This window comes from Gymnoscopelus braueri, assembly GCF_963280865.1.
Source record: "Gymnoscopelus braueri genome assembly, chromosome: 1".
NCBI lineage: Eukaryota > Metazoa > Chordata > Actinopteri > Myctophiformes > Myctophidae > Gymnoscopelus > Gymnoscopelus braueri.
The window spans coordinates 7,378,282-7,402,658 of record NC_137603.1 but is presented as its reverse complement, the minus strand read 5'-3'; the positions used below and the strand labels follow the sequence as shown (position 1 = coordinate 7,402,658).

Here is a 24,377-nt window from a genome sequence, read left to right as displayed (position 1 = left end):
TGGACAGCGGTGGTCAGGGAAGCCGTCCGACTGAAGAAGGAGGCCTATCGGGGTATGATATCCCAGGGGACTCCAGAGGCAGTTGCAAGGTACCGACAGGCCCGAAGGGCGGCAGCCACAGCTGTGACGGAGGCTAAGCAGCGGGTGTGGGAGGAGTTCGGGGAATCCATGGAGAAGGACTTTCGGGCGGCACCAAAGTTGTTCTGGACGACCATACGGCACCTCAGGAGGGGAAAGCGGGGAACCATCCAAGCTGTATACAGCAAGGATGGGGCTCTGCTGACTTCAAGTGAGGAAGTCGTAGGGAGGTGGAAGGAACACTTTGAGGAACTCCTAAACCCAATGACATCAGACCCACCCTCCCTGACAGGAGCAGAGCCTGAGGATGATGGGGGATCGGCGTCAATCTCCCGGAAGGAAGTCACTGAGGTAGTTAAACAACTCCACAGTGGCAAAGCTCCGGGGGTTGATGAGATTCGTCCAGAAATGCTGAAGGCTCTGGGTGTTGAGGGGCTGTCTTGGTTGATACGTCTTTGCAACATCGCGTGGAAGTCTGGGACAGTACCGAGGGAGTGGCAGACTGGGGTGGTGGTCCCACTTTTCAAAAAGGGGGACCAGAGGTTGTGTGCCAATTACAGAGGTATCACATTACTCAGCCTCCCTGGGAAAGTTTATGCCAAGGTACTGGAAAGGAGGGTCCGGCCGATAGTCGAACCTCAGATTCAAGAGGAGCAATGTGGTTTCCGTCCTGGTCGTGGAACAACTGACCAACTCTTTACTCTGGCAGGGATCCTGGAGAGGGCCTGGGAGTATGCATATCCGGTCTACATGTGTTTTGTGGATTTGGAGAAGGCATATGACCGGGTCCCCCGGGAGTTTCTGTGGGAGGTGCTGCGGGAATATGGGGTGTACGCCCAAAGCGAGAGCTGTGTCCGTGTGCTCGGCAGTAAGTCGGATTATTTTCCAGTGGGGGTTGGTCTCAGACAGGGCTGCGCCTTGTCACCTATCCTGTTTGTGATTTTCATGGACAGGATCTCGAGGCGAAGTCGTGGCGGAGAGGGTATACGGTTCGGTGAGCTAAGGGTTGCGTCACTGCTTTTTGCGGATGATGTGGTCCTGATGGCACCATCGGTCCGGGACCTTCAGCTCTCACTGGATCGGTTCGCAGTCGAGTGTGCGTCGGCTGGGATGAAAATCAGCATCTCCAAATCTGAGGCCATGGTTCTCAGCAGGAAACCGGTGGATTGTGCAGTCCGGGTAGGGAATGAGGCTTTGCCCCAGGTGAAGGAGTTTAAGTATCTCGGGGTCTTGTTCACGAGTGAGGGGAGGACGGAGCAGGAGATCAGCCGGAGAATCGGAGCAGCAGGAGCGGTATTGCAGTCGCTGTACCGCACTGTGGTGACGAAAAGAGAGCTGAGCCAGAAGGCAAAGCTCTCGGTCTTCCGAGCAATCTTCGTTCCTACTCTCACCTATGGTCATGAAGTGTGGGTCATGACCGAAAGAATAAGGTCGCGGGTACAAGCGGCCGAAATGAGTTTTCTCAGACGGGTGGCTGGCATCTCCCTTAGAGATAGGGTGAGAAGTTCGGTCACCCGGGAGAGACTCGGAGTAGAGTCGCTGCTCCTTCGCTTGGAAAGGAGCCAGCTTAGGTGGTTCGGGCATCTAGTACGGATGCCTCCCGAGCGTCTCCCTAGGGAGGTCCTCGCTGCACGTCCCACTGGGAGGAGACCCCGGGGCAGACCAAGGACCAGATGGGCGGATTACATCTCCACACTGGCCTGGGAACGCCTCGGGATCCCCCAGGAGGAAGTTGCTAATGTTGCTCAGGAGAGGAAGGTCTGGAGCTCTCTGCTGGAACTGTTGCCCCCGCGACCCGACTCCGGATAAGCGGTTGAAGATGGATGGATGGACAGCGAGTCATTTATATTCCCAGGCCTGATGTATGTTCTCAGTCTGGTTCTGTACAAACATAATTGACACAAGTCATTTTCGAAAAAAGTTACGTAGTAAAAGTAAAGTTACATTACTTTTACTTACTGGAAGCCTACTACATAAGTATATATATTTTTGGTGGCTTTTTCTGCCCTCAGGCTGACAGGAAATGGGCAGAGAGATGGGGGGGTGACACACAGCAAAGGTTGAACTCGCCACACGCTGTCGAGCTGGATTACCAGCATATGTGATATGCACTTGGACCGCTAGGCCAGCGGGTACCTCTGAATAATTTTTTGTGGTGTAAAACTACAATATTTGCCTCTGAGATGTAGTGGCGTAGAAGTATAGAAGTATCGGAAAATTGGAAACACTAAAGAAAAGTAAAAGGGCCTCAAAATTGGGCTTAAGTACAGTTACTTTCCACCACTGGGTTTTGTATATCGTTACTGTCGGCCAGAAACCTCTTATCTCCAACGTGTTGTTTTTTCGTAAATTAACGCCCTACGCCATACTACAGCGTCACACAAAAGCATGTAAAGTAGCAGAGTTATGAGCTTGTAGATCTGCTACTTTTGCTATTTTTACATTTGAATCGTGAAAACTAACGGTCTTGGACATATGAGCTTTCCACCCTGACAGAGGCGATATTCACAGAAAGCTGAAGGGATGATGGTTATAATGCTGCTTGTCAAAGCGGAGGACCTGGCACTCTTTGCCATTGTTCTCTCCGGTGAGTGCAGGGTGCCTGGATGATTGTGATAAAACATGGTCCCTATTAGCCCGGTAACACCGGGAGGAACGCATCTCTGGCTATTCAAAAATAGCAGATATACAAGCTCATAGCACGGCACCAAGTGCCGCGCTATGAGATTGTAGATCTGCTATTTTTTTAGGGAAAGAAATCGTGAAAATGTGTGCAAATCTTTGAATATATATATATATATATATATATATATATATATACATATATATATATACATATATAATATACTTCTATTTTTTATCCCACGATTTTGTAACCCCATTTTTTCACCCAGTGCCAATTGTCTAAGTAATCCTGGGCGCTACACTCCCTCTGCCAACCTAGGGAGAACCCCGAGCTGAACTGGGCTAATTAATGTATATTTTTTAAAGCAAATGTCAGATGTCTTCTGAACAACTATTGTTGCTATATCAGTGGTGCTCAAACTTTTGTCAAGGACCACCCAAAAAAAAATGTTTTTGGCCGCCGATCCCCATCAAAATATGTTGTTCCAGGGACCCCCCAGAATCAAAGATTTGAGTTAAAAAATGTTGTTTAAATAAATCTATATAAATATTCATCACAAATGTTCACGATTTTTCAAAAATAGCAGATCTACAAGCTTGTAGATCTGCTATTTTTGAATAGCCCAAAGTGTCTAAAATTACACAGGATATGCGTTCCCGGTCTTACTGGGTTAGAGAAAGGCAGAGACTCCACAGTGTGTCTGTCAAAGGCTTTTCATCCTGTCCTTCTCTTCATGTGTCATTCTGAAGGGATGATGAGGCCTCCAGGGGGATAAAGACAGCCAGGTGCTCAGTGTACATGTCAGCACAACCTCCAAGGTCTGGGAGATATACGCTGCTCAGTAAGGCTGTGTGACCAGTGGTGGAAGAAGTACTCAGATATTTTACTTAAGTAAAAGTATCAATACTGCAATGTAGAAATACTCTGTTACAAGTAAAAGTGCAGAATTCACACTTTACTTGAGTAAAAGTACAAAAGTATTGGTATCAAAATGTACTTACGTAAGTATTAAAATGTTTGAAAATGGCAGATCTACAAGCTCACACCGCGTTGTGAGCTTGTAGATCGGCTATTTTCAAATAGCCTATGTATAGAATAGGGCTAAAGTTGTTAATGTATGTTTTATAATATAATAATTGATAATTGCAAAGTTACTAGTAACTAAAGTTTACAAATAATTGTAGTAAAAGTACAATATTTGCCTCTGAGATGTAGTGGAGTAGAAGTAAACGTACTGAAAATTGGAAATACTCCAGTAAAGTAAAAAATACCTCATAATTGTACTTAAAGGTGTAGTGAAATGAAAAATATGTTTTTAACACTTTTAGAGCATATCCGTGGTCATCATATGGGCATACCTAACAATAGATGCCAAAATATATATTTTTTAATTGTATTTTCCTATCAAAAGTCCCTAAAAAGCCAATCTTAATTACTTCCTGTAAACGAAAACGTGCTGCGTGATGACATAACACAACTTTCATGAATATAAATGAATCTTGATTATATCCACCTGTTTGATTCCCATAGCTGCACGTTCTTCAAACACAGCTGATTTTAATTACAGAGCTACTCCGTTTTGAATCTGATATCCAGACGGTGTATTACTCATTTTAAACTTAATCTGCACACTAAAATATGTATCTGAAAACATTATAGGTTTATAGAATTAAGCCACGTAGTAGCAAACGTGCTTAACTGGCCGTCTCTCTCTCTCACTTGTAAACAAACACTAGCGTTGTTGCGCACGGCTGCAGTGATTGAGATTCCAATGTCCCATAGCCTTAAGGGATGGGACCTTCTGATTGGTTGAGACCAGGTTGAGACGACGTTTCAGACTGAATCTTCAAAATAAAATGACCGAAAATGTCACTGCACTGCATGCCAAACAAATTTATGGCTTTATCATCCCTGTGACAAGGCCAAAAATACATTGTAAAAAAAAAAGTGCTTAGGAAGCGAGATACAGCCTTTTTCAGTAAGATGTTAAACAAGAAGTGAATGGAGCAGCAAATCTTCAAATCATGATATCTTGGGTCCAGATTTTTTTTTTTTAAAGAAAAAAAAAAGAAAAAAACGTGACGTCAATGGCACTGAATGAGTTTAGTACAGTACTTGAGTACATGTACTTAGTTACTTTACATCACTGGTGAGCGGTGGTGGAAGAAGTACTCTTGATGTTTGCTTTACCACTATGTTAGAAACACTCAAGTAAAAGGTCCTGTAGTTATTTATGTATTTATTTACCAGGGACAGTGCACATTAATCAAGTCAGTCATTAATCAGTTTTCACATTCATGCAAATGAACCAGAGTTAGCCAGAAGCTCATTTCCATCTGTAGTCCCTGAGCAGGCTGTTAAAAGTGGTGATATAACTATCCATACAAAAACAGACATATCAATACAGTACAATACAATACAAGTAGACATAGTACAGGAGACAGAACAATAATTGTTCAGCAAAATATGAGAAATTACACCAGTGACAAATAGAGCTGATAATTACCCATTACCCATGATTACACATTTGGTTTGCTTTAAGCCATCTCTTAAAGGAGTAGTTCACCCAAAAAAATCGCAGTCCCCTCTGGTAGATGCCCTTGTTGTCATTAAAGCAGCACTATATATAACTTGTTTTTAATTAATAAAATGCAATTTTGTCCAATCTGTACGGTAGAGTATGTTAACACATTGTGGGTACATCTAGTGCCAGCATATCTTCCATCCACTTACGTTGATATGTTGCGTGCTGTAGAAGCCCGACGCGGAAGTGCATGTAAACAAAGCCTGTGTGCGAGACGGCGGAGGGTCCCGACTAACGCCTGGAACAATAATATTTCTAACGCGATCCTCCATTGCAGAGTGATCGCAGATCGAAAACGGCTCACTTGTACCACGTTAAAAAGAAATGCAGATATTAAGCTTTTAGTCAAGGAGTTAACATTGGAGCGGCCGACCGGCAGGATTTTGACATGGATCCACATCCGGCCTCTCCTTCTTAGAGACTCCTTGGATGATCCCAAAGTTTCGTTCGAGCGCCCCACGTGGGAAAAAAAATATAAGAAACAAAAATGGTCCAAAACGGTCCGGACCGTTTATGGCACATAACGCATAGCTTCTCAAAAACGGTCCGGACCGTTTATGGCACTCAATGTGTTAAAGGGATAGTTCACCCCAAAATGACGTTTTGTTCTATCGATTAGTCACCCCATGGAGACTTGAATTTATGGATATGTTTTTGTTTTTGTCGCATTCCTAAGATGATAATTTGATGACCGGCAGCGGTTCCGGTAGGAGACACAAAGAGTCTCCTTTGTGTCTCCTACCGGAACCGCTGCCTACCGGTTCGCTGGTCTAAACAGTGACCGCCTCGGCGTCGATTATCCTGCTTATTACACAGCTACTTAATAAATGAATTAACTCATTCACTGCCAGGCTTATTTCAAGCTTGTTGATCCATATGCCACAGGCATTGTGGATCAAACGGAGAATTTGTTTTCTCCGTTTACATTTTAACATTGAAGTGGATGGAGCATTAACTTTTAGAATATCGTTTTCTCCTAGTTCCTTTGAGATTAAAAAAAAATAAAAAAACCAAAAAATATATATATATATTTTGAAAAAAATAGAATAATTAGGTGACGTCAAAAGACGTCATTGGCACTAATGGCACACTGAAAACGGCCGTCAAAAGACGTCATTGGCACTATATTGACCCAAAAGTAACAACAAAACAAAGTATTTCCTTGCTTACGATAATGAAAGTATTCCGTTAATTTATGCCTGGTGCGGCCGTCCGTCCAGCGCACCACGGTCGCCTCGGAAAAGAACAGGAAGTGTTGATACAATGGAATCAATGTTCGGTTACTGCATTGTCGATGCTTCAAATGTTTAAAAAAAACGTTATTGAGAGCAACGTTTAGTTGTAAATGACATAGTGTGTTTGTTTACATGGCTGTCATGTTGGAGACGGCACAAAATCAAGCAGCGCAGCAGGTTCTCTGAGGCTGTTATTGAGTTCAGCGGTCATTACACAAAAATAACACACCGCTGAATTCAGTGATTGACTAGCCTCGATCTCCAGGCTTTTATTGTTTAGTTTAGCTAAAAAATAAAAGCCTGGCCCAGCGCGTCGGTGTACTCGGTATGAGGAAGTGTTTCATTTCCCAACCAACCAGAGTGCAGTGGGCGTCGCTCGTAATGTTGTGTTAACGGGGCGGGGGTTGACGGACAGATCGGTGAACCAATGGGATCAGGCGCAATCTCTCGCCGGCTCTATGCACCCGCCCCTCTATACACGAAATCAGGAGCGTTGGGGCAGACTAGTGATTGACCAATCAGAATCAAGCATTCAACCAAGCCGTGTAATAATCATCATCCTATAATTCTACGAAGCTCTGTGCGTGCGTCCCTAAAATGCATCCCCAAAATCTCTTCTGCCCGGTTCTCCTCAGTGGCTGGAGCAATTGATCTGCATTTTCAGTTTTTGTGTTCGCTGGCTCCCGGGTTGCCACATCATGTGCGTGAAACAAGCGCCGGTGTTGCCACATCCGTGAAACGAGCGGACCATCCGTGAAACAAGCGGACCATGGCGCACTTTGGGTGCTCATATCCCCCGACGGGTATGGTCTTCTAGTACAATATAACTTACACAACTGGGGTGGTTGTACTTTGCTCTCCTATTGAGACATTTAGATCGTGTCAAAAGGTCATGTCTCACCTAGACACAGGATCTGACACACATTTTGACCTGATGGTCAAGATTCAATTTATCCCCTGAGCAAGCAGGCAGGCTCTGTTAGCTCAATGGTAATAATACCAGAACTTGGGCAGAAAACCGGGTTCAAATCCAGGGTAGAAGAGGAAAGTTAGTTCAGTTCAGTTCAGTTCAGTTCATATATTTTATAAAGAAATACCAAACTTTTTTTCGAAAATAACTTTTATGTTTCAATTATGTTTGTACGGAGCCAGACTGAGAACAGAACTCAGGCCTGGGAATATAAATGACTGACTGTGGTCCCACCATGTCTGTCGACATTTACATAAAAATAATGAATTAGTGAGAGCAATTCAATGCAATGTTATTATAAGTGCCAAATCACAAGCTGTCTCAAGACACTTTACATACAGAGCAGAGACCCCACACACACACACACACACACACACACACACACACACACACTCGCACACGCACACGCGCACACGCACACGCACACGCACACGCACACAGAGAGAGAGAGAGCAAGCATTGTGGTGGCAGTGGCAAGGAGAAAAACTCCTCTCTAACGAGAATAAAGTAAATCAGAAACGGGCTCCAGGGTGGAGAGCCATCTGCCTGGTACCGTGTCGGGGGGGAAGAGAGCCAGTGTTGCCAGATTTTGTGAGAGAAAATAAGCAACCACGTGTAGGAAAACAAGCCCAAAAGAAGCGACTATTAGGCCACATTAAAGCACTTTAAACCTTAGCTGTCGGGCAGAAACCAAAATATTAACTTTACAGGAAATGAAAAAAAGAACAACACAATACTGCCTCATCAAAGTTGGTACGGTGACTTTATACATTGTCAGATACTTGAATGTGTCCTTATATTATCATAACTTTACCACCAAGTACAGCTCAAGTGGAGTTAGGAGGTTTTTGATCATTAATTGTGGAGGGTTTTCTTCTGTCTGACTTTGTCATTCTAATCAATGATGGTGGTTTGAACGACAGTTTAAGGATCCAATGGAGTTAGGAGGTTTAGTCAGAAGCGCTTTTTAACACTTTTCATTGGTTCGATATTTGTAAAACCCACACAGAGACTTAAAGGGTCTTCAATAGCACTGATTTATAAACAAAAACAAAAAACTAGAACAATTAAGATAGCTGTTTTTTGCCAGACATCGACAATATACTTTATACATTGGCTATGTGAAAATAGCCGATCTACAAGCTCACAACGAGATCTGCTATTTAAAACAATTATCTTGAAATAGATTTTGGAATATTTGGAAGATCTTTGAAACATCTGGCGCTCCCTGGCACACAACATTTTCAGATGGGGGTTATAGGGACAAATACATATTAATTTTGGGGGGTCCATCACATGAAAATATTTGAGAACCACACCAAGAGCCACACCAAATAATACTATAATTTTTTTGGAAGCAAGCCCACAGAACCAACTTACACTTTAGAAACAAGCCCCCAATAAACCGCAACCGCGCAACGACCAATATTTACAAGCAACTTTACAGAAAAAGAAGCCCAACGTGGCTTATAATAAGCGGACATGGTAACACTGAAGAGAGCATGCAGCCAAAAGCCATCAACCAGCTGATCAGTCATTCTGTGAAAGTAATACAAACTAATGGGAGCAGCATGATTGGAGCAGACCATATCACATGGGGGGGGGGGGCAAAAAAGATAACCCAGAAAAAAGAAAAAGAAAATATATATTTGTTTCCCCATCCTTTTCCTATATACCAGCAGTCATCAGCCACTGGAGTAGTGTGGTGGTGTTGGGGACTGTCCATAAGGCCGACATCCCATTACTCCGACTACGTGGCTTCCGCGTGCGGTTAGGGATAGGGTCAGTGGTGGAAAGTAACTAAGTACATGTACCCAAGTACTGTATATTAATACATTTTTTTGTTACTTTTAATTTTAATGGAGTATTTCCAATTTTCGATACTTCCACTTGATCTCAGAGGCAAATAATATACTTTTACTCCTCTACAATCATTTGAAAACTTTAGTTACTAGTTACTTTGTAGATTTGGATTATTATTACAAGACACACATTAACTACTTCAATATACATTTCGTCCTTTTGAGCATTGTGAGCTTGTAGATCGGCTATTTTCAAAAGATTTTTAGACATTTGAAACCTTGTGAAACGGGACATTCTGCGTAATGAGTACTTTCTACTTTCTACTTTAAGTACATTTCGATGCCAATACTTTTGCACTCTTATTCAAGTAAATGTTTTACTCCAGACTTTTACTTGTAACAGATTATTTCTACATTGCAGTATTGATACTTTTACTTAAGTAAGACATGTGAGTACTTTTTCCACCACTGGATAGGGTTAGTAATGGGGCAAGTCGGACCAACGCGCCGTCAGAACAATGACACGGCACCGTGGTGTTTACCTGCAAAAACACATGGCCCTCTCGCTGCATTTTGGTGTTTTCACTGTTTGTTTCCATTTGTGTTTCGTCCCCATTTACCAAAACAAACAGATGAAAACTGAACCAAAATCCAAAATACAGCGAGATGGATGGCAGGGTGTTTCTGCGGGTGAACACCATCACACTACTTCAGTGGCTTATAAATGCTTGTATAGAAGGAAATATATATTCTTCTGTTTTGTCATGTAAACACAGTAGGCTACATCATGTATATATCATGTGACATTTAGTGTCATGTCCAGGTAAGGGGGTGTACTTGTACTTCATGTGACATACTACAGACAGACAGACAGGCAGGCAGGCAGGCAGGCAGGCAGGCAGGCAGGCAGGCAGGCAGGCAGACAGACAGACAGACAGACAGACAGACAGACAGACAGACAGACAGACAGACAGACAGACAGACAGACAGACAGACAGACAGACAGACAGACAGACAGACAGACAGACAGACAGACAGACAGACAGACAGACAGACAGACATCTCCATGGGCATAAAAGGGACACAGACAGATTGATGACATCAGGCATCTCCATATACGGGGATTTGCAGATTTATATATATTTCTTTGGAGAACAGCTGATCCAACAACTTCACACCGGGCACTGCTCTCGCCTGGGTCCCTCGGGGACAATCATCCATTTTAAGTCGATAAATGAAGCAATGATTTGCATCATTCATAAAGTTGTGATAAAGATGTCATCGTGTACTGTAGCCCACGTAATGACGTCAGCATGGTCATCACAACCTCGTACTTTAAAAGAAACTGTCAAATGAATTAAACATAATTTAGAAACCTTTAGCAAAGTGAGTAGAAGTAAAAGTTCAGAAAATTGGAAATACTCCAGTAAAGTACAAATACCTCAACATTGTACTTAAGTATAGTACTTGAGTACATGTATTTAGTTACTTTACACCACTGGAGGTTTCCACCGAGAAGGTGGAACAAAAGCGTCCGTTCCCCCCCCCCCCCATGTCTGATGGATGAGCTGGTAAGCGTTGTAAGCACTCCGCTGGGCACAGGGTGTGTTGCAGGCCTATCAAGCAACTCATCTGGCAAGCCATGGAGAGTCCAGTAAAATATGACTGCTAATAAATTGAGAGGTGTAATGGTGTAAATCACCATGCTGTAGCCTGTCCCCGCCGGGGGAGCATTATAGTTCCACCTCCTCCTCCTGTCTGCTGCTAGCTGACAGAAATACGTATACAGCTGGCTGCACCACGCTCAATGAAGATCCTCTTCAATCACTTTTTTGTGGGATCCTTCCACTCTTGGGACACGCGCACACATGCACGCACGTTTGTATTACTATACCGGTGAGGACTATACGCCTGTCACAATCAGTGGTGGAAAGTAACTAAGTACATGTACTCAAGTAGTGTACTTAAGTATAATTGTGAGGTATTTTCCACTGCAATTATTTGAAAACTGTAGTTACTAGTCACTTTGTAAAACATACATGAACCACTTCAGACCTATATATATACTTTGGCTATTTGAAAATAGCAGATCTACAAGCTCACAAAGCGACGCGTTGTGAGCTTGTAGATCTGCTATTTTCAAAGGATTTTATACATTTGGAAACTTGTGAATTGGACATTGTGCATAATGAGTACTTTTACTTTTAGTACTTAAGTATGTTTTGATGCCAATACTTTTGTACTTTTACTCAAGTGCATTTTGAATACTGGTACTTTTACTTGTAACAGAGTATTTCTACATTGTGATATTGCTACTTTTACTTAAGTACAAAATGTGAGTACTTCTTCCCCCTCTGGTCACAATAATTACGTAAACGCCTAATGGCAATTATTTGAGGTAATCGCAATTATTTGAGGTCATCGCAATCATTTTGCATAATCGTCATAATCGTTGCCATGTTGATTTATTTATTTTTTTTCAAATATGTTCTAGAAATAGTGGAAACAGCAGATCTACAAGCTCACAACGCGTCGAGATGCCACACGTTGTGAGCTTGTAGATCGTCTATTTCCACTATTCATGTTTTTTTTAAAGTATAAATTAAAATATGTCAGTCATTCCTTTGTATATTTAGGTTATTTGTCATATCTGCACCTGTGCAACTCCGAAGCCTAAAAGCCAAAAAGAAATGTAATTTGTATTCATATGTTCCTAGTGTTCAACGACAAAAACACAATTAAATCGCTAACTGCAATTTCACTAGTAAGAGACCACACCTTCTGCTTAAAGTTAAACAGATTCTATTGAACGAAAATGGATGGATGGATGTGTATGGATGAGGAACCCGGTTAGGGCGGGGAGTTGACGTTTTAAGTAGAGGGAGGTCTCTACTTCTGAACCTACGTTGTATACAACTACATTATTTGTGTGACAATGAATGGTCATGTAAAACAGACAGACCCTGATGAAGACCTTCTAGGACGCTACGCGTTGGTCATAATGTGTTGCCTTGCTCAAAACAAATCCTATATCTTTTCACCAAAGACAGAGTGCCTTGGAATTTGTTTCTTTGCAAATCTGCAGTCCACACCATTTGGGAGTTAAGCATTACTTCTTTGAAAACCCTTTTTTGTTCATATGTTTCTACCTGTATCACCAAAGAGCACCTATTCTATCAGAGCCACTGACTGATCCCTGCAGTTCTTCTTTCTTCTCTTTTTAAACTGGTCATGTAAAATATCATAATGGTGACAGCCCCATAGTGAGGGCATCAACATTTGTGTGTGTGTGTGTGTGTGTGTGTGTGTGTGTGTGTGTGTGTGTGTGTGTGTGTGTGTGTGTGTGTGTGTGTGTGTGTGTGTGTGTGTGTGTGTGTGTGTGTGTGTGTGTGTGTGTGTGTGTGTGTGTGTACACACACACACACACACACACACACACACAGCCTCTCATGCTCTCACACTGAAATGAGACATGTCTCTACTCCTCTTGTCTTGAATTAATCACTTTCAGGGGCTTACCGTATCATATCATGGCCTTGGGAGATACGGGTTTGTGATTAAAAGCGTACATATCAGGACATCTCAGACATACGTGATCTGAAGAGTTCATCACTGCTCTAAATCAATGCTCACATCGTTGCTGTCGGGCAGAAAACCATATCCATATTTCAACTTTTGATGTTTTTTTTGTTGTTATGTAAATTAATGCCCCGTTTCATCATACAAGAGTGTCACACAGTCGGGAATAGCCGATCTACAAGCTCACAACGCTGCTATTAAATTGTTTACTTATTTATCATGATGAAAAGGAACGGTATGGGACATATAAGGTTTCCACCTGACAGCAATGATATAACATATTGAACTGACTTCAACCATAATAACAACAATAATATCTGCGCTGATGATAAGAACAAAACAAAACCAATAATATGTGTGCTGTTCCTTCTCTGTTTGTCCACAGTTCTTCATCTTGCTCCTGCTCATCTTCTTCTTGGAGATTCTGTCCATCATGCTCTTCTGTATCTATCAAGACCAGGTAAGACATCCTGCTTCACTTTAAGATGTTTATCCTGAATCCTGGTATGTACCATCATGCATCATCAGCATAGCTATGATGTTTAACTTGAATCCTGGTATGTACGTCCCGTCGTGTATCATCAGCATAGCTATAATGTTTATCCTGAATCCTGGTATGTATGTACCATCATGTATCATCAGCATAGCTATGATGTTTAACTTGACACTTGATTTGTTCTGGGGTGGGATGCGGTGAGGACACTGTAACCTTGTGTCGTAGTTTTCTGCATAGTGCAGGATACAGTAGTTGTATAGGTATACACATTACACAATGGTATACCGTTGATGGTGCTTCTTATTGTTTTTCTTGCCTTGTATTGCTGTATACGCTCCTCTGTACCTGTTACTCTGTAACTCTTAACTGCTGTGCTGCCTCTGGGCGACTAAAATTCCATCTATCTATCTATCTATCTATCTATCTATCTATCTATCTATCTATCTATCTATCTATCTATCTATCTATCTATCTATCTATCTATCTATCTATCTATCTATCTAATCTATGTACCATTGTGCATCATCAGCATAGCTTTGCTGTTTCGCTATTGTGAGTGGCCAAACAGCATTGGCCACGCCTCCATGTCCAGACATATGAACTGGTAATTAAGACGCACAAAATAGGGCCCATGTTCTCCAAGACTAATGATTAATGTCCTTCCTGTAATGTATGTTCGGAAACAGTTTCGAACTTATTCAGAGAGGTCAGCCCAGCTCTCAAGGCCATTCATGAGGATGTAATGGTCAATTGTATCGAATGCTTCACTTAAGTCAAGGAGGAAAAAGAACAGACACCTTATTAACATCAGTGCCAAGTCTCAGATCATTAACTATCTTTTAGTGTGAGAGCACTTTCTGTGCTATGATTATCTCTGAAACCTGATTGAAATTTGTTCTCAATTAGAAAGTTGTTTATTTGGTGGAAAACAACGTTTTTGAAGTGTCTTGCTTAGAAAGCATTTGTTACGTTTGTTGTTCAAGGGATAATGAACAGTCAGCTTGTCATTATTGAGTCCCAACCCCAGCAGTGTGATTAGCAGTGGTGGAAGAAGTACTGAGATGTTTTACTTGAGTAAAGGTATCACTATCCCCATGTAGAAATACTATGTTACAAGTAAATGTCCTGTATTCAAAATGTACTTGAGTGAAAGCACAAACGTATTGGCATCAAAATGTACTTAAAGTACAAAAAGTACTCATTATGCAGAATGTCCCCATTTCACAAGTTTTCAAAATGTATACAAATCTTTTGAAAATAGCCTAAAGTATATGAAGTGGTTAATGCATGTTTTAATCACAATCTACAAAGTAAGTAGTACCTCAAGATTTCAAATAATTGTAGTGGAGTGAAAACAATATTTTCCTCTGAGATGTAGTGGAGTAGAAGTAAAAGTATTGAAAATTGGAAATACTCAAGTCAAGTACAAATAACTCAAAACTGTACTGAAGTACAGTACTTGAATACATGTACTTAGTTACTTTCCACCACTGGTGATTAGACCCTGATGTGAAGCGGAGTGGTCCAATCACCCTGAAGGGCTTTGTTTGTCAATAATGACCAGCTTCACTGCTTCCATTATCCTGCACATTGCACGGCTACTTAACACATTGACTGCCAATCGCGTAGATCTACGCGAACCTATTTAAAGCCGCCACGTGCCAATCGCGTAGACCTAAGCGAAGCGGTGTTTTTCTTTTTTTTTTAAAAGTTCATATTGCACTTTTTTTCACTTTCGATACGACACATTTCATTGTAGCACCACCGGAAACGGAATTATCCGGGTTCCGGTTCTTCCGATCGTATCCGCTTCCTGTCTAAAACGAAACCTAAAAGTCGATTATCTCGGTTGTTGTTTTTCTCATCGCTGATCGCTGTTTAGCATTCACCGCTGTAGCTTCAAGATGGCGGATCGCAAAGCGAAGCGGTCTTCACTGCTCGTCTCACACAGATCCCCTGTGTGTTAGTTTAGAACCAAATGAACGCGCACTTTTAACGGATTTAGCGAGGTCTGTGGCGACATGAAAAAAACACCAAAAAAAAACAATAAAACGCTGGCACTGGTGAGTACATTATGAGATTAAACTCTGGCGTGGAATGTGTTAATAAAGAAACCGATCATTTGACGCAAAGTAACAACAATGATTGTATTGATTTCAACAGGATTTAATTGCTTACTTACGTAAAGAAAATAATCTTAACTGTAGATTATACCAGGTCTATCCAGTACATTACGTTGGCCTGCAAAAACGTCTGTAGTATAGGAAGTGTTGATCACATGTGAGTTGATATATATTTATATTTATATGTATATTGTCTCTGTCGGGTGGAAACCTCATCTCCAAAAGGTCCAAAACTTTAGGTTACTTTTCAGGATTCAAATTCAAAAGTATCAAAAGTAGCAGATCTACAAGCTCGAGTGACACTGTATGATCGAGTAGGGCGTTAATTGAAGGAAACACACACAAACTCTGAATGTGGAGATAAGAGGTTTCTGGCCGACAGCAACGATATATTTCTCGCCTCGAATCTTTTCGGGAACATTCTTCTTTTCAGTATTTTTGAACGAGCGACCGCCCCGCCCCCCGTCTATTGAGTTCAATGGACAGGTGGCGCCATCTTGAGAGGTTTTCAGGGATTACTTTCAATGTGTGACATCACGTTGTCTTTCTACATACTGTTTCTACATAAACGGTCTGTTTTTCATAGCAACGGTCTGTTCTTCATAGCAGCGGTCTGTTCTTCATAGCAACGGTCTGTTCTTCATAGCAACGGTCTGATCTTCATAGCAGCGGTCTGTTCTTCATAGCAACGGTCTGATCTTCATAGCAGCGGTCTGTTCTTCATAGCAACGGTCTGATCTTCATAGCAACGGTCTGATCTTCATAGCTACGGTCTGATCTTCATAGCAACGGTCTGATCTTCATAGCAGCGGTCTGTTCTTCATAGCAACGGTCTGATCTTCATAGCAACGGTCTGATCTTCATAGCAACGGTCTGATCTTCATAGCAACGGTCTGATCTTCATAGCAACGGTCTGATCTTCATAGCAACGGTCTGATCTTAATTGCAACGGTCTGATCTTCATAGCAACGGTCTGATCTTCATAGCAACGGTCTGATCTTCATTGCAATGGTCTGATCTTCATAGCAACGGTCTGTTCTTCTTAGCAGTGATCCGCTATCGAAAAATCGCTCAGAACAACACACTCTATCTAATTGGTCTGAACAGCAGTTTAGAAGGCATCAGGAAATACTTCCATTTCAAGGAACGTATTAATAATATTCATGACCATGTTTTAAATACTGTTTACGGGTATAGAAGGAATAGGATCAATACAGAAAGTGGACGATTTGTTTTTCTTAACGCTACAATCCTACAATCCAAAAGTTGATAGTTTAGTGAATGTTTTCATTGTCGCCTGCAGAGGTGATCTGCACTTTCAGCACAATTTCAGCTCTGTTGATTGTTAATTTATTTTCTGCAAATTCCTCACATTTAGGGGGAGATGTTTGGCTAAGAAGGTCAGAGACAGAGGCATGGGTTAAACATCTATCAATAGTGGAAAACAGTATTATTGAATTACTGTAAGGGAAAAAAGAAGCCCTTCTCATAATGCGTACAGTGTTATTATATGTACAGTATGTGTGTGTGTGTGTGTGTGTGTGTGTGTGTGTGTGTGTGTGTGTGTGTGTGTGTGTGTGTGTGTGTGTGTGTGTGTGTGTGTGTGTGTGTGTGTGTGTGTGTGTGTGTGTGTGTGTGTGTGTGTGTGTGTGTGGGGGGGGGGGGGGATAGTTCACCCAAATATTTTTTTTTTCTATTGATTAGTCACCCCATGGAGAGTTGAATTCATGGATATTTTTAGTTTTTGTCTCATTCCTAAGCCAACAATTTGAAGCCATATTTGGGCATAGTGTGATAAAAACACACTATACAGTAACATGTACTGTACGGTAGACGTTTCTCCATTTGCTTTCAGCTGATCTACAAGACCTCTCTAACTCAGTGATGATGGCAATGTACACACAATTTCTTTTCAACCTTGAGTGGAGCCATCATTTTTGGGGGGCATTTTTAATTGTTTCGGTCTAGGGAGGCAACCAATTTAGTCTATAAGAGAGCAGCTCACACTACATGGATCAGCAGAACTCACAAGCTCAGCAAACTCACTTTCTTTACTCACTTTAACAACTGCTGTTGGACAAATGCACTCTTTTGTATCTGTAGCTACAGAAACCCTAGCATCCCTAATCGGGGGTGAACGTAACTTGGTGAAATAGCCGATCTACAAGCTCACAACGCATCGCTTTGCACCACGCTGAGAGCTTGTAGATCAGCTATTTTTGGCAAAGATATATAGTGTAGAGCGAAAACAGGAGGGTATAAGTACTGTATGAGTAAGTAAGTCCATTGTATTCATAGATCACCTTTCACAGACGATGACAGTCAACCAAGTATAGGGTTAAAAGTCAGGGGTCTTCAATGTTTTTCAGGCCAAGGACCCCTTAGCTGAGAGAGAGATGAAGCAGGGACCCCCACTACATATTGTATAAAATTGTGTCGCAGATTAAACAGCAGCGCGAGGCGTTGTGAGCTTGTAGATCCACTTTTTTTTTGGCTAAAGTTCTCCTCAGAAAAGGGATGCTAGGGTTTAAGTGGATAATGTAAAAAAATAAAAACAAAAATCTAATCACTCAAAGACTTGGTGGTCCCCTGTAGTAACTACGAGGACCCCCTAGGGGTCCCGAAATCCCTGTTGAAGACCCCTCGTCAATGATTAGAAACAGGGATATGAAACACTGAAGCATTTTGAAGGGTTAATAATGTTGACACTACCAAACCAAAGATATTCCCATGCTGATGAGTGGCTTCAGTTGCTGTCGGGCAGAAACCTCTTACCTCCAATCCATACTCTTTTTCTTTTTTTTTCGTAATTAACGCTCTACTTCATCATACTACAGCGTCCCACAAAAAGTATCAAAAGTATCAGATCTACTCTAGCTCGAAACGTGGCGCGAAGCGAAATCTGCTACTTTTGGGGAAAAAAATGGAATCCTGAAAAGTAACAGTTTTGGACATATGAGGTTTCCACCCGACAGCAGTGGTGGAAAGTAACTAAGTACATTTACTTAAGTACTGTACTTAAAGGGATACTTCACTTTCGGGCCGGGGACACATTTAAAAAAAATATTAAAAATAAATGAAAAAAGTTATGGAAAATTCATGGCCCCCTCACGACACGCAATGTCCTACTAATGTGTGAGGGGGCCATGAATTTTCCATAACTTTTTTCATTTATTTTTAATATTTTTTTTAAATGTGTCCCCGGCCCGAAAGTGAAGTATCCCTTTAAGTACAATTTTGAGGTATTTGTACTTTACTTGAGTATTTCCAATTTCCAATACTTTTACTTCTACTCCACTACATCTCAGAGGCAAATATTGTACTTTTACTCCACTACAATTATTTGAAAAGTTTAGTTACTAGTTACTTTTCAGATATAAACTATGATATAATGAAACATACATTAACCACTTTAGCCCTATTTTATACATAGGCTATTTGAAAATAGCAGATCTACAAGCTCACAACGCGTCGCATCGTGACGTGTTGTGAGCTTGTAGATCGGCTATTTTCAAATATTTAGTACTTTTACTTTTGGTACTTTAAGTACATTTTGATGCCAATACTTTTGTACTTTTACTCAAGTAATTTTTTTATTTGGGAATTGTACTTGTAACAGAGTATTTTTATATTGCAGTATTGGTACTTTTACTTAAGTAAAGAATTTGAGTACTTTTTCCACCACTGCCCGACAGGGACGTTATGTTGAATCATTTCTAGACTTTCAGATTCATGAATTCCATACAGCCTTCAGAGTCAGCAGTGTTGTTAATGTGAATGTTGAAAATGTCCCCATTCAACATGATTCTGTCATAATAAGTAAGAGCAGTCGTCAAACTTGGGGAGAATCGTGGGAGAAATAGTGACGTGTGCCTGGAGGCCTGTATGTGGTTCCAATAAGTACACCTGGTGTAACATATTGAAAAGCATGAGTAACTTAACCCTGGTTGACCTTTTGTAAAAGCTAAACTGAAACTTTTTCTGGGGAGATAAGTGACGATTCCAAGCCCTCTTTTCCCCTGTCTCACTGACTGATATCCTGTCTCACTGACTGATATCCTGTCTCACTGACTGATATCCTGTCTCACTGACTGATATCCTGTCTCACTGACTGATATCCTGTCTCACTGACTGATATTCTGTCTGTCTCACTGACTGATATCCTGTCTCACTGACTGATATCCTGTCTCACTGACTGATATCCTGTCTCACTGACTGATATCCTGTCTCACTGACTGATATTCTGTCTCACTGACTGATATTCTGTCTCACTGACTGATATTCTGTCTGTCTCACTGACTGATATTCTGTCTGTCTCACTGACTGATATTCTGTCTCACTGACTGATATCCTGTCTCACTGACTGATATCCTGTCTCACTGACTGATATCCTGTCTCACTGACTGATATTCTGTCTGTCTCACTGACTGATATTCTGTCTCACTGACTGATATCCTGTCTCACTGACTGATATCCTGTCTCACTGACTGATATCCTGTCTCACTGACTGATATTCTGTCTGTCTCACTGACTGATATTCTGTCTCACTGACTGATATCCTGTCTCACTGACTGATATCCTGTCTCACTGACTGATATGCTGTCTCACTGACTGATATCCTGTCTCACTGACTGATATCCTGTCTCACTGACTGATATCCTGTCTCACTGACTGATATGCTGTCTCACTGACTGATATCCTGTCTCACTGACTGATATTCTGTCTCACTGACTGATATCCTGTCTCACTGACTGATATCCTGTCTCACTGACTGATATCCTGTCTCACTGACTTATATTCTGTCTCACTGACTGATATTCTGTCTGTCTCACTGACTGATATTCTGTCTCACTGACTGATATCCTGTCTCACTGACTGATATCCTGTCTCACTGACTGATATCCTGTCTCACTGACTGATATCCTGTCTCACTGACTGATATCCTGTCTCACTGACTTATATTCTGTCTCACTGACTGATATTCTGTCTGTCTCACTGACTGATATTCTGTCTCACTGACTGATATCCTGTCTCACTGACTGATATCCTGTCTCACTGACTGATATCCTGTCTTACTGACTGATATCCTGTCTCACTGACTGATATCCTGTCTCACTGACTGATATTCTGTCTCACTGACTGATAATCTGTCTCACTGACTGATATCCTGTCTCACTGACTGATATCCTGTCTCACTGACTGATATCCTGTCTCACTGACTGATATTCTGTCTCACTGACTGATATCCTGTCTCACTGACTGATAATCTGTCTCACTGACTGATATCCTGTCTCACTGACTGATAATCTGTCTCACTGACTGATAGAAGCTACATGTGGAGCAATGGTTCTCAAACTTTTTCATGTCAAGGACCCCCAAAATGTATTTGGCTGCGGACCCCCATCACAACAATATTTTGTGCCAAGGATTTTTCAAAAATAGCACATCTAAAAGCTCATAGTGCGGCACACTAGTTTTTACCTTAGTTTTAGTCTTTTTAAACTAATAAAAGTAATTCAAGGAATGCCTTGAAGCGTAGGAGCTGAAACTAAAAGTTTGCTTTGAACACTTATCTTTCTCTTCTTGGACGGTGGCTGAGGCATTGTTGCGTGCAGATAGGATACATACTGGCAGCAGCGGCTGCTGAATCCAAAATGCTGTGTTGCTTACCGTGTATGCAAAGTAACCATTGGTACTTGGCTGTGGCTCATGAATCGATGGGGGACGCGTTCTAGCGTGCACGCCCGTGTACATCCGTGCCGTACCGTACCTGTTTGTGCGCGTGAAAGAAAGTAATGACATTTATATCAAAAAGTATCAAACTAATGTGAAATTCAAATGAGTTGAGGTGCTTCTGTGGCCTAACTGGCAGCATGCATACAAAGTGTCTGGCAGTTTGCAAGATTGATACGGACGCACGCACGCACGCACGCACGCACGCACGCACGCACGCACGCACACACGCGCACACACACACACACACACACACACACACACACACACACACAGAGGGCTAGCCTCTGGTGTCGCCGTAATCATGTAAATATTTAGCCTATAATGACATGTGGCCAAAGTGGGACGGCAGGTTGAAATTGGTCAACTATAAGATCATGGATTTAAAATGTTTGCTAGAGATCTAACATGGAACAGAAGAACTACAGGTTGATAGTACTTCTGTTGTGGGTGTAAAGCATAGAGTTAGATGCTGGCTGACAGGGAAGAGACATCAGGGTAGAGAGAGTTGCAGTACAAGCTGAAGGCAGCGGCAGACGGCGAAAATCACTCAAGCTGGGAGTTGATAAATATCTTTTACTTCACATCACTCTGTCATCTCTTCAGGAGTGCACCACTCGTACACACACTCACGCGCGCGCACACACACACACACACACACACACACACACACACACACACACACACTCACACACTCACACACACACACACAATGATTTGGTGTTCTGTTACTTTCACTTCACCTCACGCAGCAGGCTGCCTGGTCGATGCTTGATGGCTGTCAGTTTCACGTCAAACAGTGGAGTACTTCACACACACACACACGCACGCACGCACGCACGCACGCACGCACGCACACACGCACGCACGCATGCACGCATGCACACGCACACACAGCTGGCAGGCAGGCAGACACTCAAATGAGAAATGTTTCTGATTATTTAAACCATGGGGGGGGAAAGGGGGGCTTTGGCACATGATCACTAGGAGTGATCACCAGACAGTGAGGACCTCTTATAGGCTGCTAATTTCAATTATACAAGAATAGAATAACACAGAATGAGACAATCATTTATTATGAATAATAAAGGTAAGGTATAATATAAATTCATATGAACGCAGAACGTATTTTTTTGGCTATTTTCACACGACACCGTCAAAGTATAAAATAGGACTTCATTGGTTATTCAGACTAATCGATTTACCGGTAGTTAATTATAAAAAAAATCGTTTTCAGCGTTGATTCATATATTTATGGCGGGGACTGTTGCCAGATGTGACTGGATGCAGTGGTGGAAAAAGTACTGACATTAAGTAAAAGTATCAATACTGCAATGTAGAAATGCTGTTACAAGTAAAAGTCTGGAATTCAAAATGTACTTGAGTAAAAGTACAAAGGTATTTGTATCAAAATGTACTTGAAGTACCAAAAGTAGAAAGTATTCATTATACAGAATGTCCCCATTTCACAAGTTTTCAAATGTATACAAATCTTTTGAAAATAGCCGAGCTTGTAGATCGGCTATTTTCAAATGGACGAAATGTATAGGGCGGAAGTTGTTAATGTATGTTTTGTAATAATAATCTAAATCTGCAAAGTAACTTGTAACTAAAGTTGTCAAAAAATTGTAGTGGAGTAAAAGTACAATATTTGCCTCTGAGATGTAATGGAGTAGAAGTAAAAGGTACTGCAAATTGGAAATATTCCAGTAACGTAAAAAACACCTACAAATTGTACTTGAGTAAATGTACTTAGTTGCTTTACACCACTGAGTGGATGTGACATCCAGGCTCCTCCGTGTTGCTTGTTGCTTTGAACACTGGCCTGACTCCGTGAGACCAAAATCAGCTTACTAGGCCACGGGGGAAATCCCCGCTTCTCCCAATGGCCGGTCCACACCTGCAGGCACTGTGTTGTTTACCCTGTTGATTCTGTTCAAAGCTTACAGTAATCTACCTCCATACTGTCTTCACAAGCTGTTTGAGATCAAAGAGACCCAATATGGACTTAGAAACACAGGCATGTTGGAAACAACATGGGCAAGAACACATACCAAACAACATTGTGTATCTGTGAGAGGGCTAAGTTTGTGGAGTTGTTGTGAAAAGGAATTAAAGATGTGTAGTTCGATCTATGTGTTATTTTTATATTTTTTTAATCAAGACTATAAATAAGTATAGAGTGGTATTATGATCATGTATTATTATTAATACTAGACCATACCCGTCGGGGGATATAAGCACCCAAAGTATGTAGTTTGGGTTATGCGCTGTGCACAGACAATACATCAGGGATAAAAAGTGACTTAGTACTTGGTACTTGCAACAGTTCCAACACACACGCGCGTCATGGTCCACTTTGTTTCACGGATGTGGCAACACCGGCGCTTGTTTCACGCACAGGATTTGGCAACCTGGGAGCCAGCGACCACAACCCCCCCCCCCACACACACACACACACACACACACACAGCGCGCATGGCCGCGCATGCACACGAACGTGGCTGCGCATGCATGCGCATATGGCCACGCATGCGCAGCAATGGCGAAAACTCCGGCCGTAATTCTTTTACATAAAAACGCTAATAAACAGCTGACATTTGGGGAAAGTGAAAAACGGGCTTCGGTGTTCCGTGCACATGGTAATGGTCAATGCAAATGCAGACCAATTGCTCCAGCCACTGAGGAGAACCGGGCAGAAGAGATTTGGGCACGCACGCACACACGCACACACACACACGCACACACGTACACATTCACAGAGCTTTGTTTAATTATTGGATGATATTATATATTATGGATCATGAAGCAAAAAAAAAGAAGAAGAAGAAGAAAAAATAAAAAAAGAAATCATGTATTATTATTATATAAATATACTATGAATTATGATGTGGTTTTTCTCTTTTTTTCCTCTTTCTTTTCTTCTGTTTTTTTCTTTTTTGAGACTTAAATTGTTTTCTTTATTTAGTCATGTATGTACTTTATGTGAAACGAGTAGGCAGAATAAGCTAATTAGCTTCAACCTATACCTTTTTTGGTCAAAACTATGTAATATTTATATTTATTAAATATATTTATTTTAGTTTTTAATGCGCAAGGAGTATATTGTTTACATAGTGAACTGATGACCAAAATATAAAATTGCAAAGTG

At 41.6% G+C, this 24,377-nt stretch overlaps 1 protein-coding gene across 1 annotated transcript in view; it reads left to right on the top strand.

The window, feature by feature from the left end:
• tspan4a (tetraspanin 4a) overlaps positions 1 to 24,377 on the top strand; it is a gene marked incomplete at its 5' end in the record, with an annotated part of 303,305 nt that overhangs the window by 213,223 nt on the left and 65,705 nt on the right. The window contains one exon of the mRNA XM_080434691.1: positions 13,260 to 13,334. Within this exon, the coding sequence (XP_080290817.1) occupies positions 13,260 to 13,334 (75 nt within the window). The remainder of the gene's footprint in view (positions 1 to 13,259; positions 13,335 to 24,377) is intronic.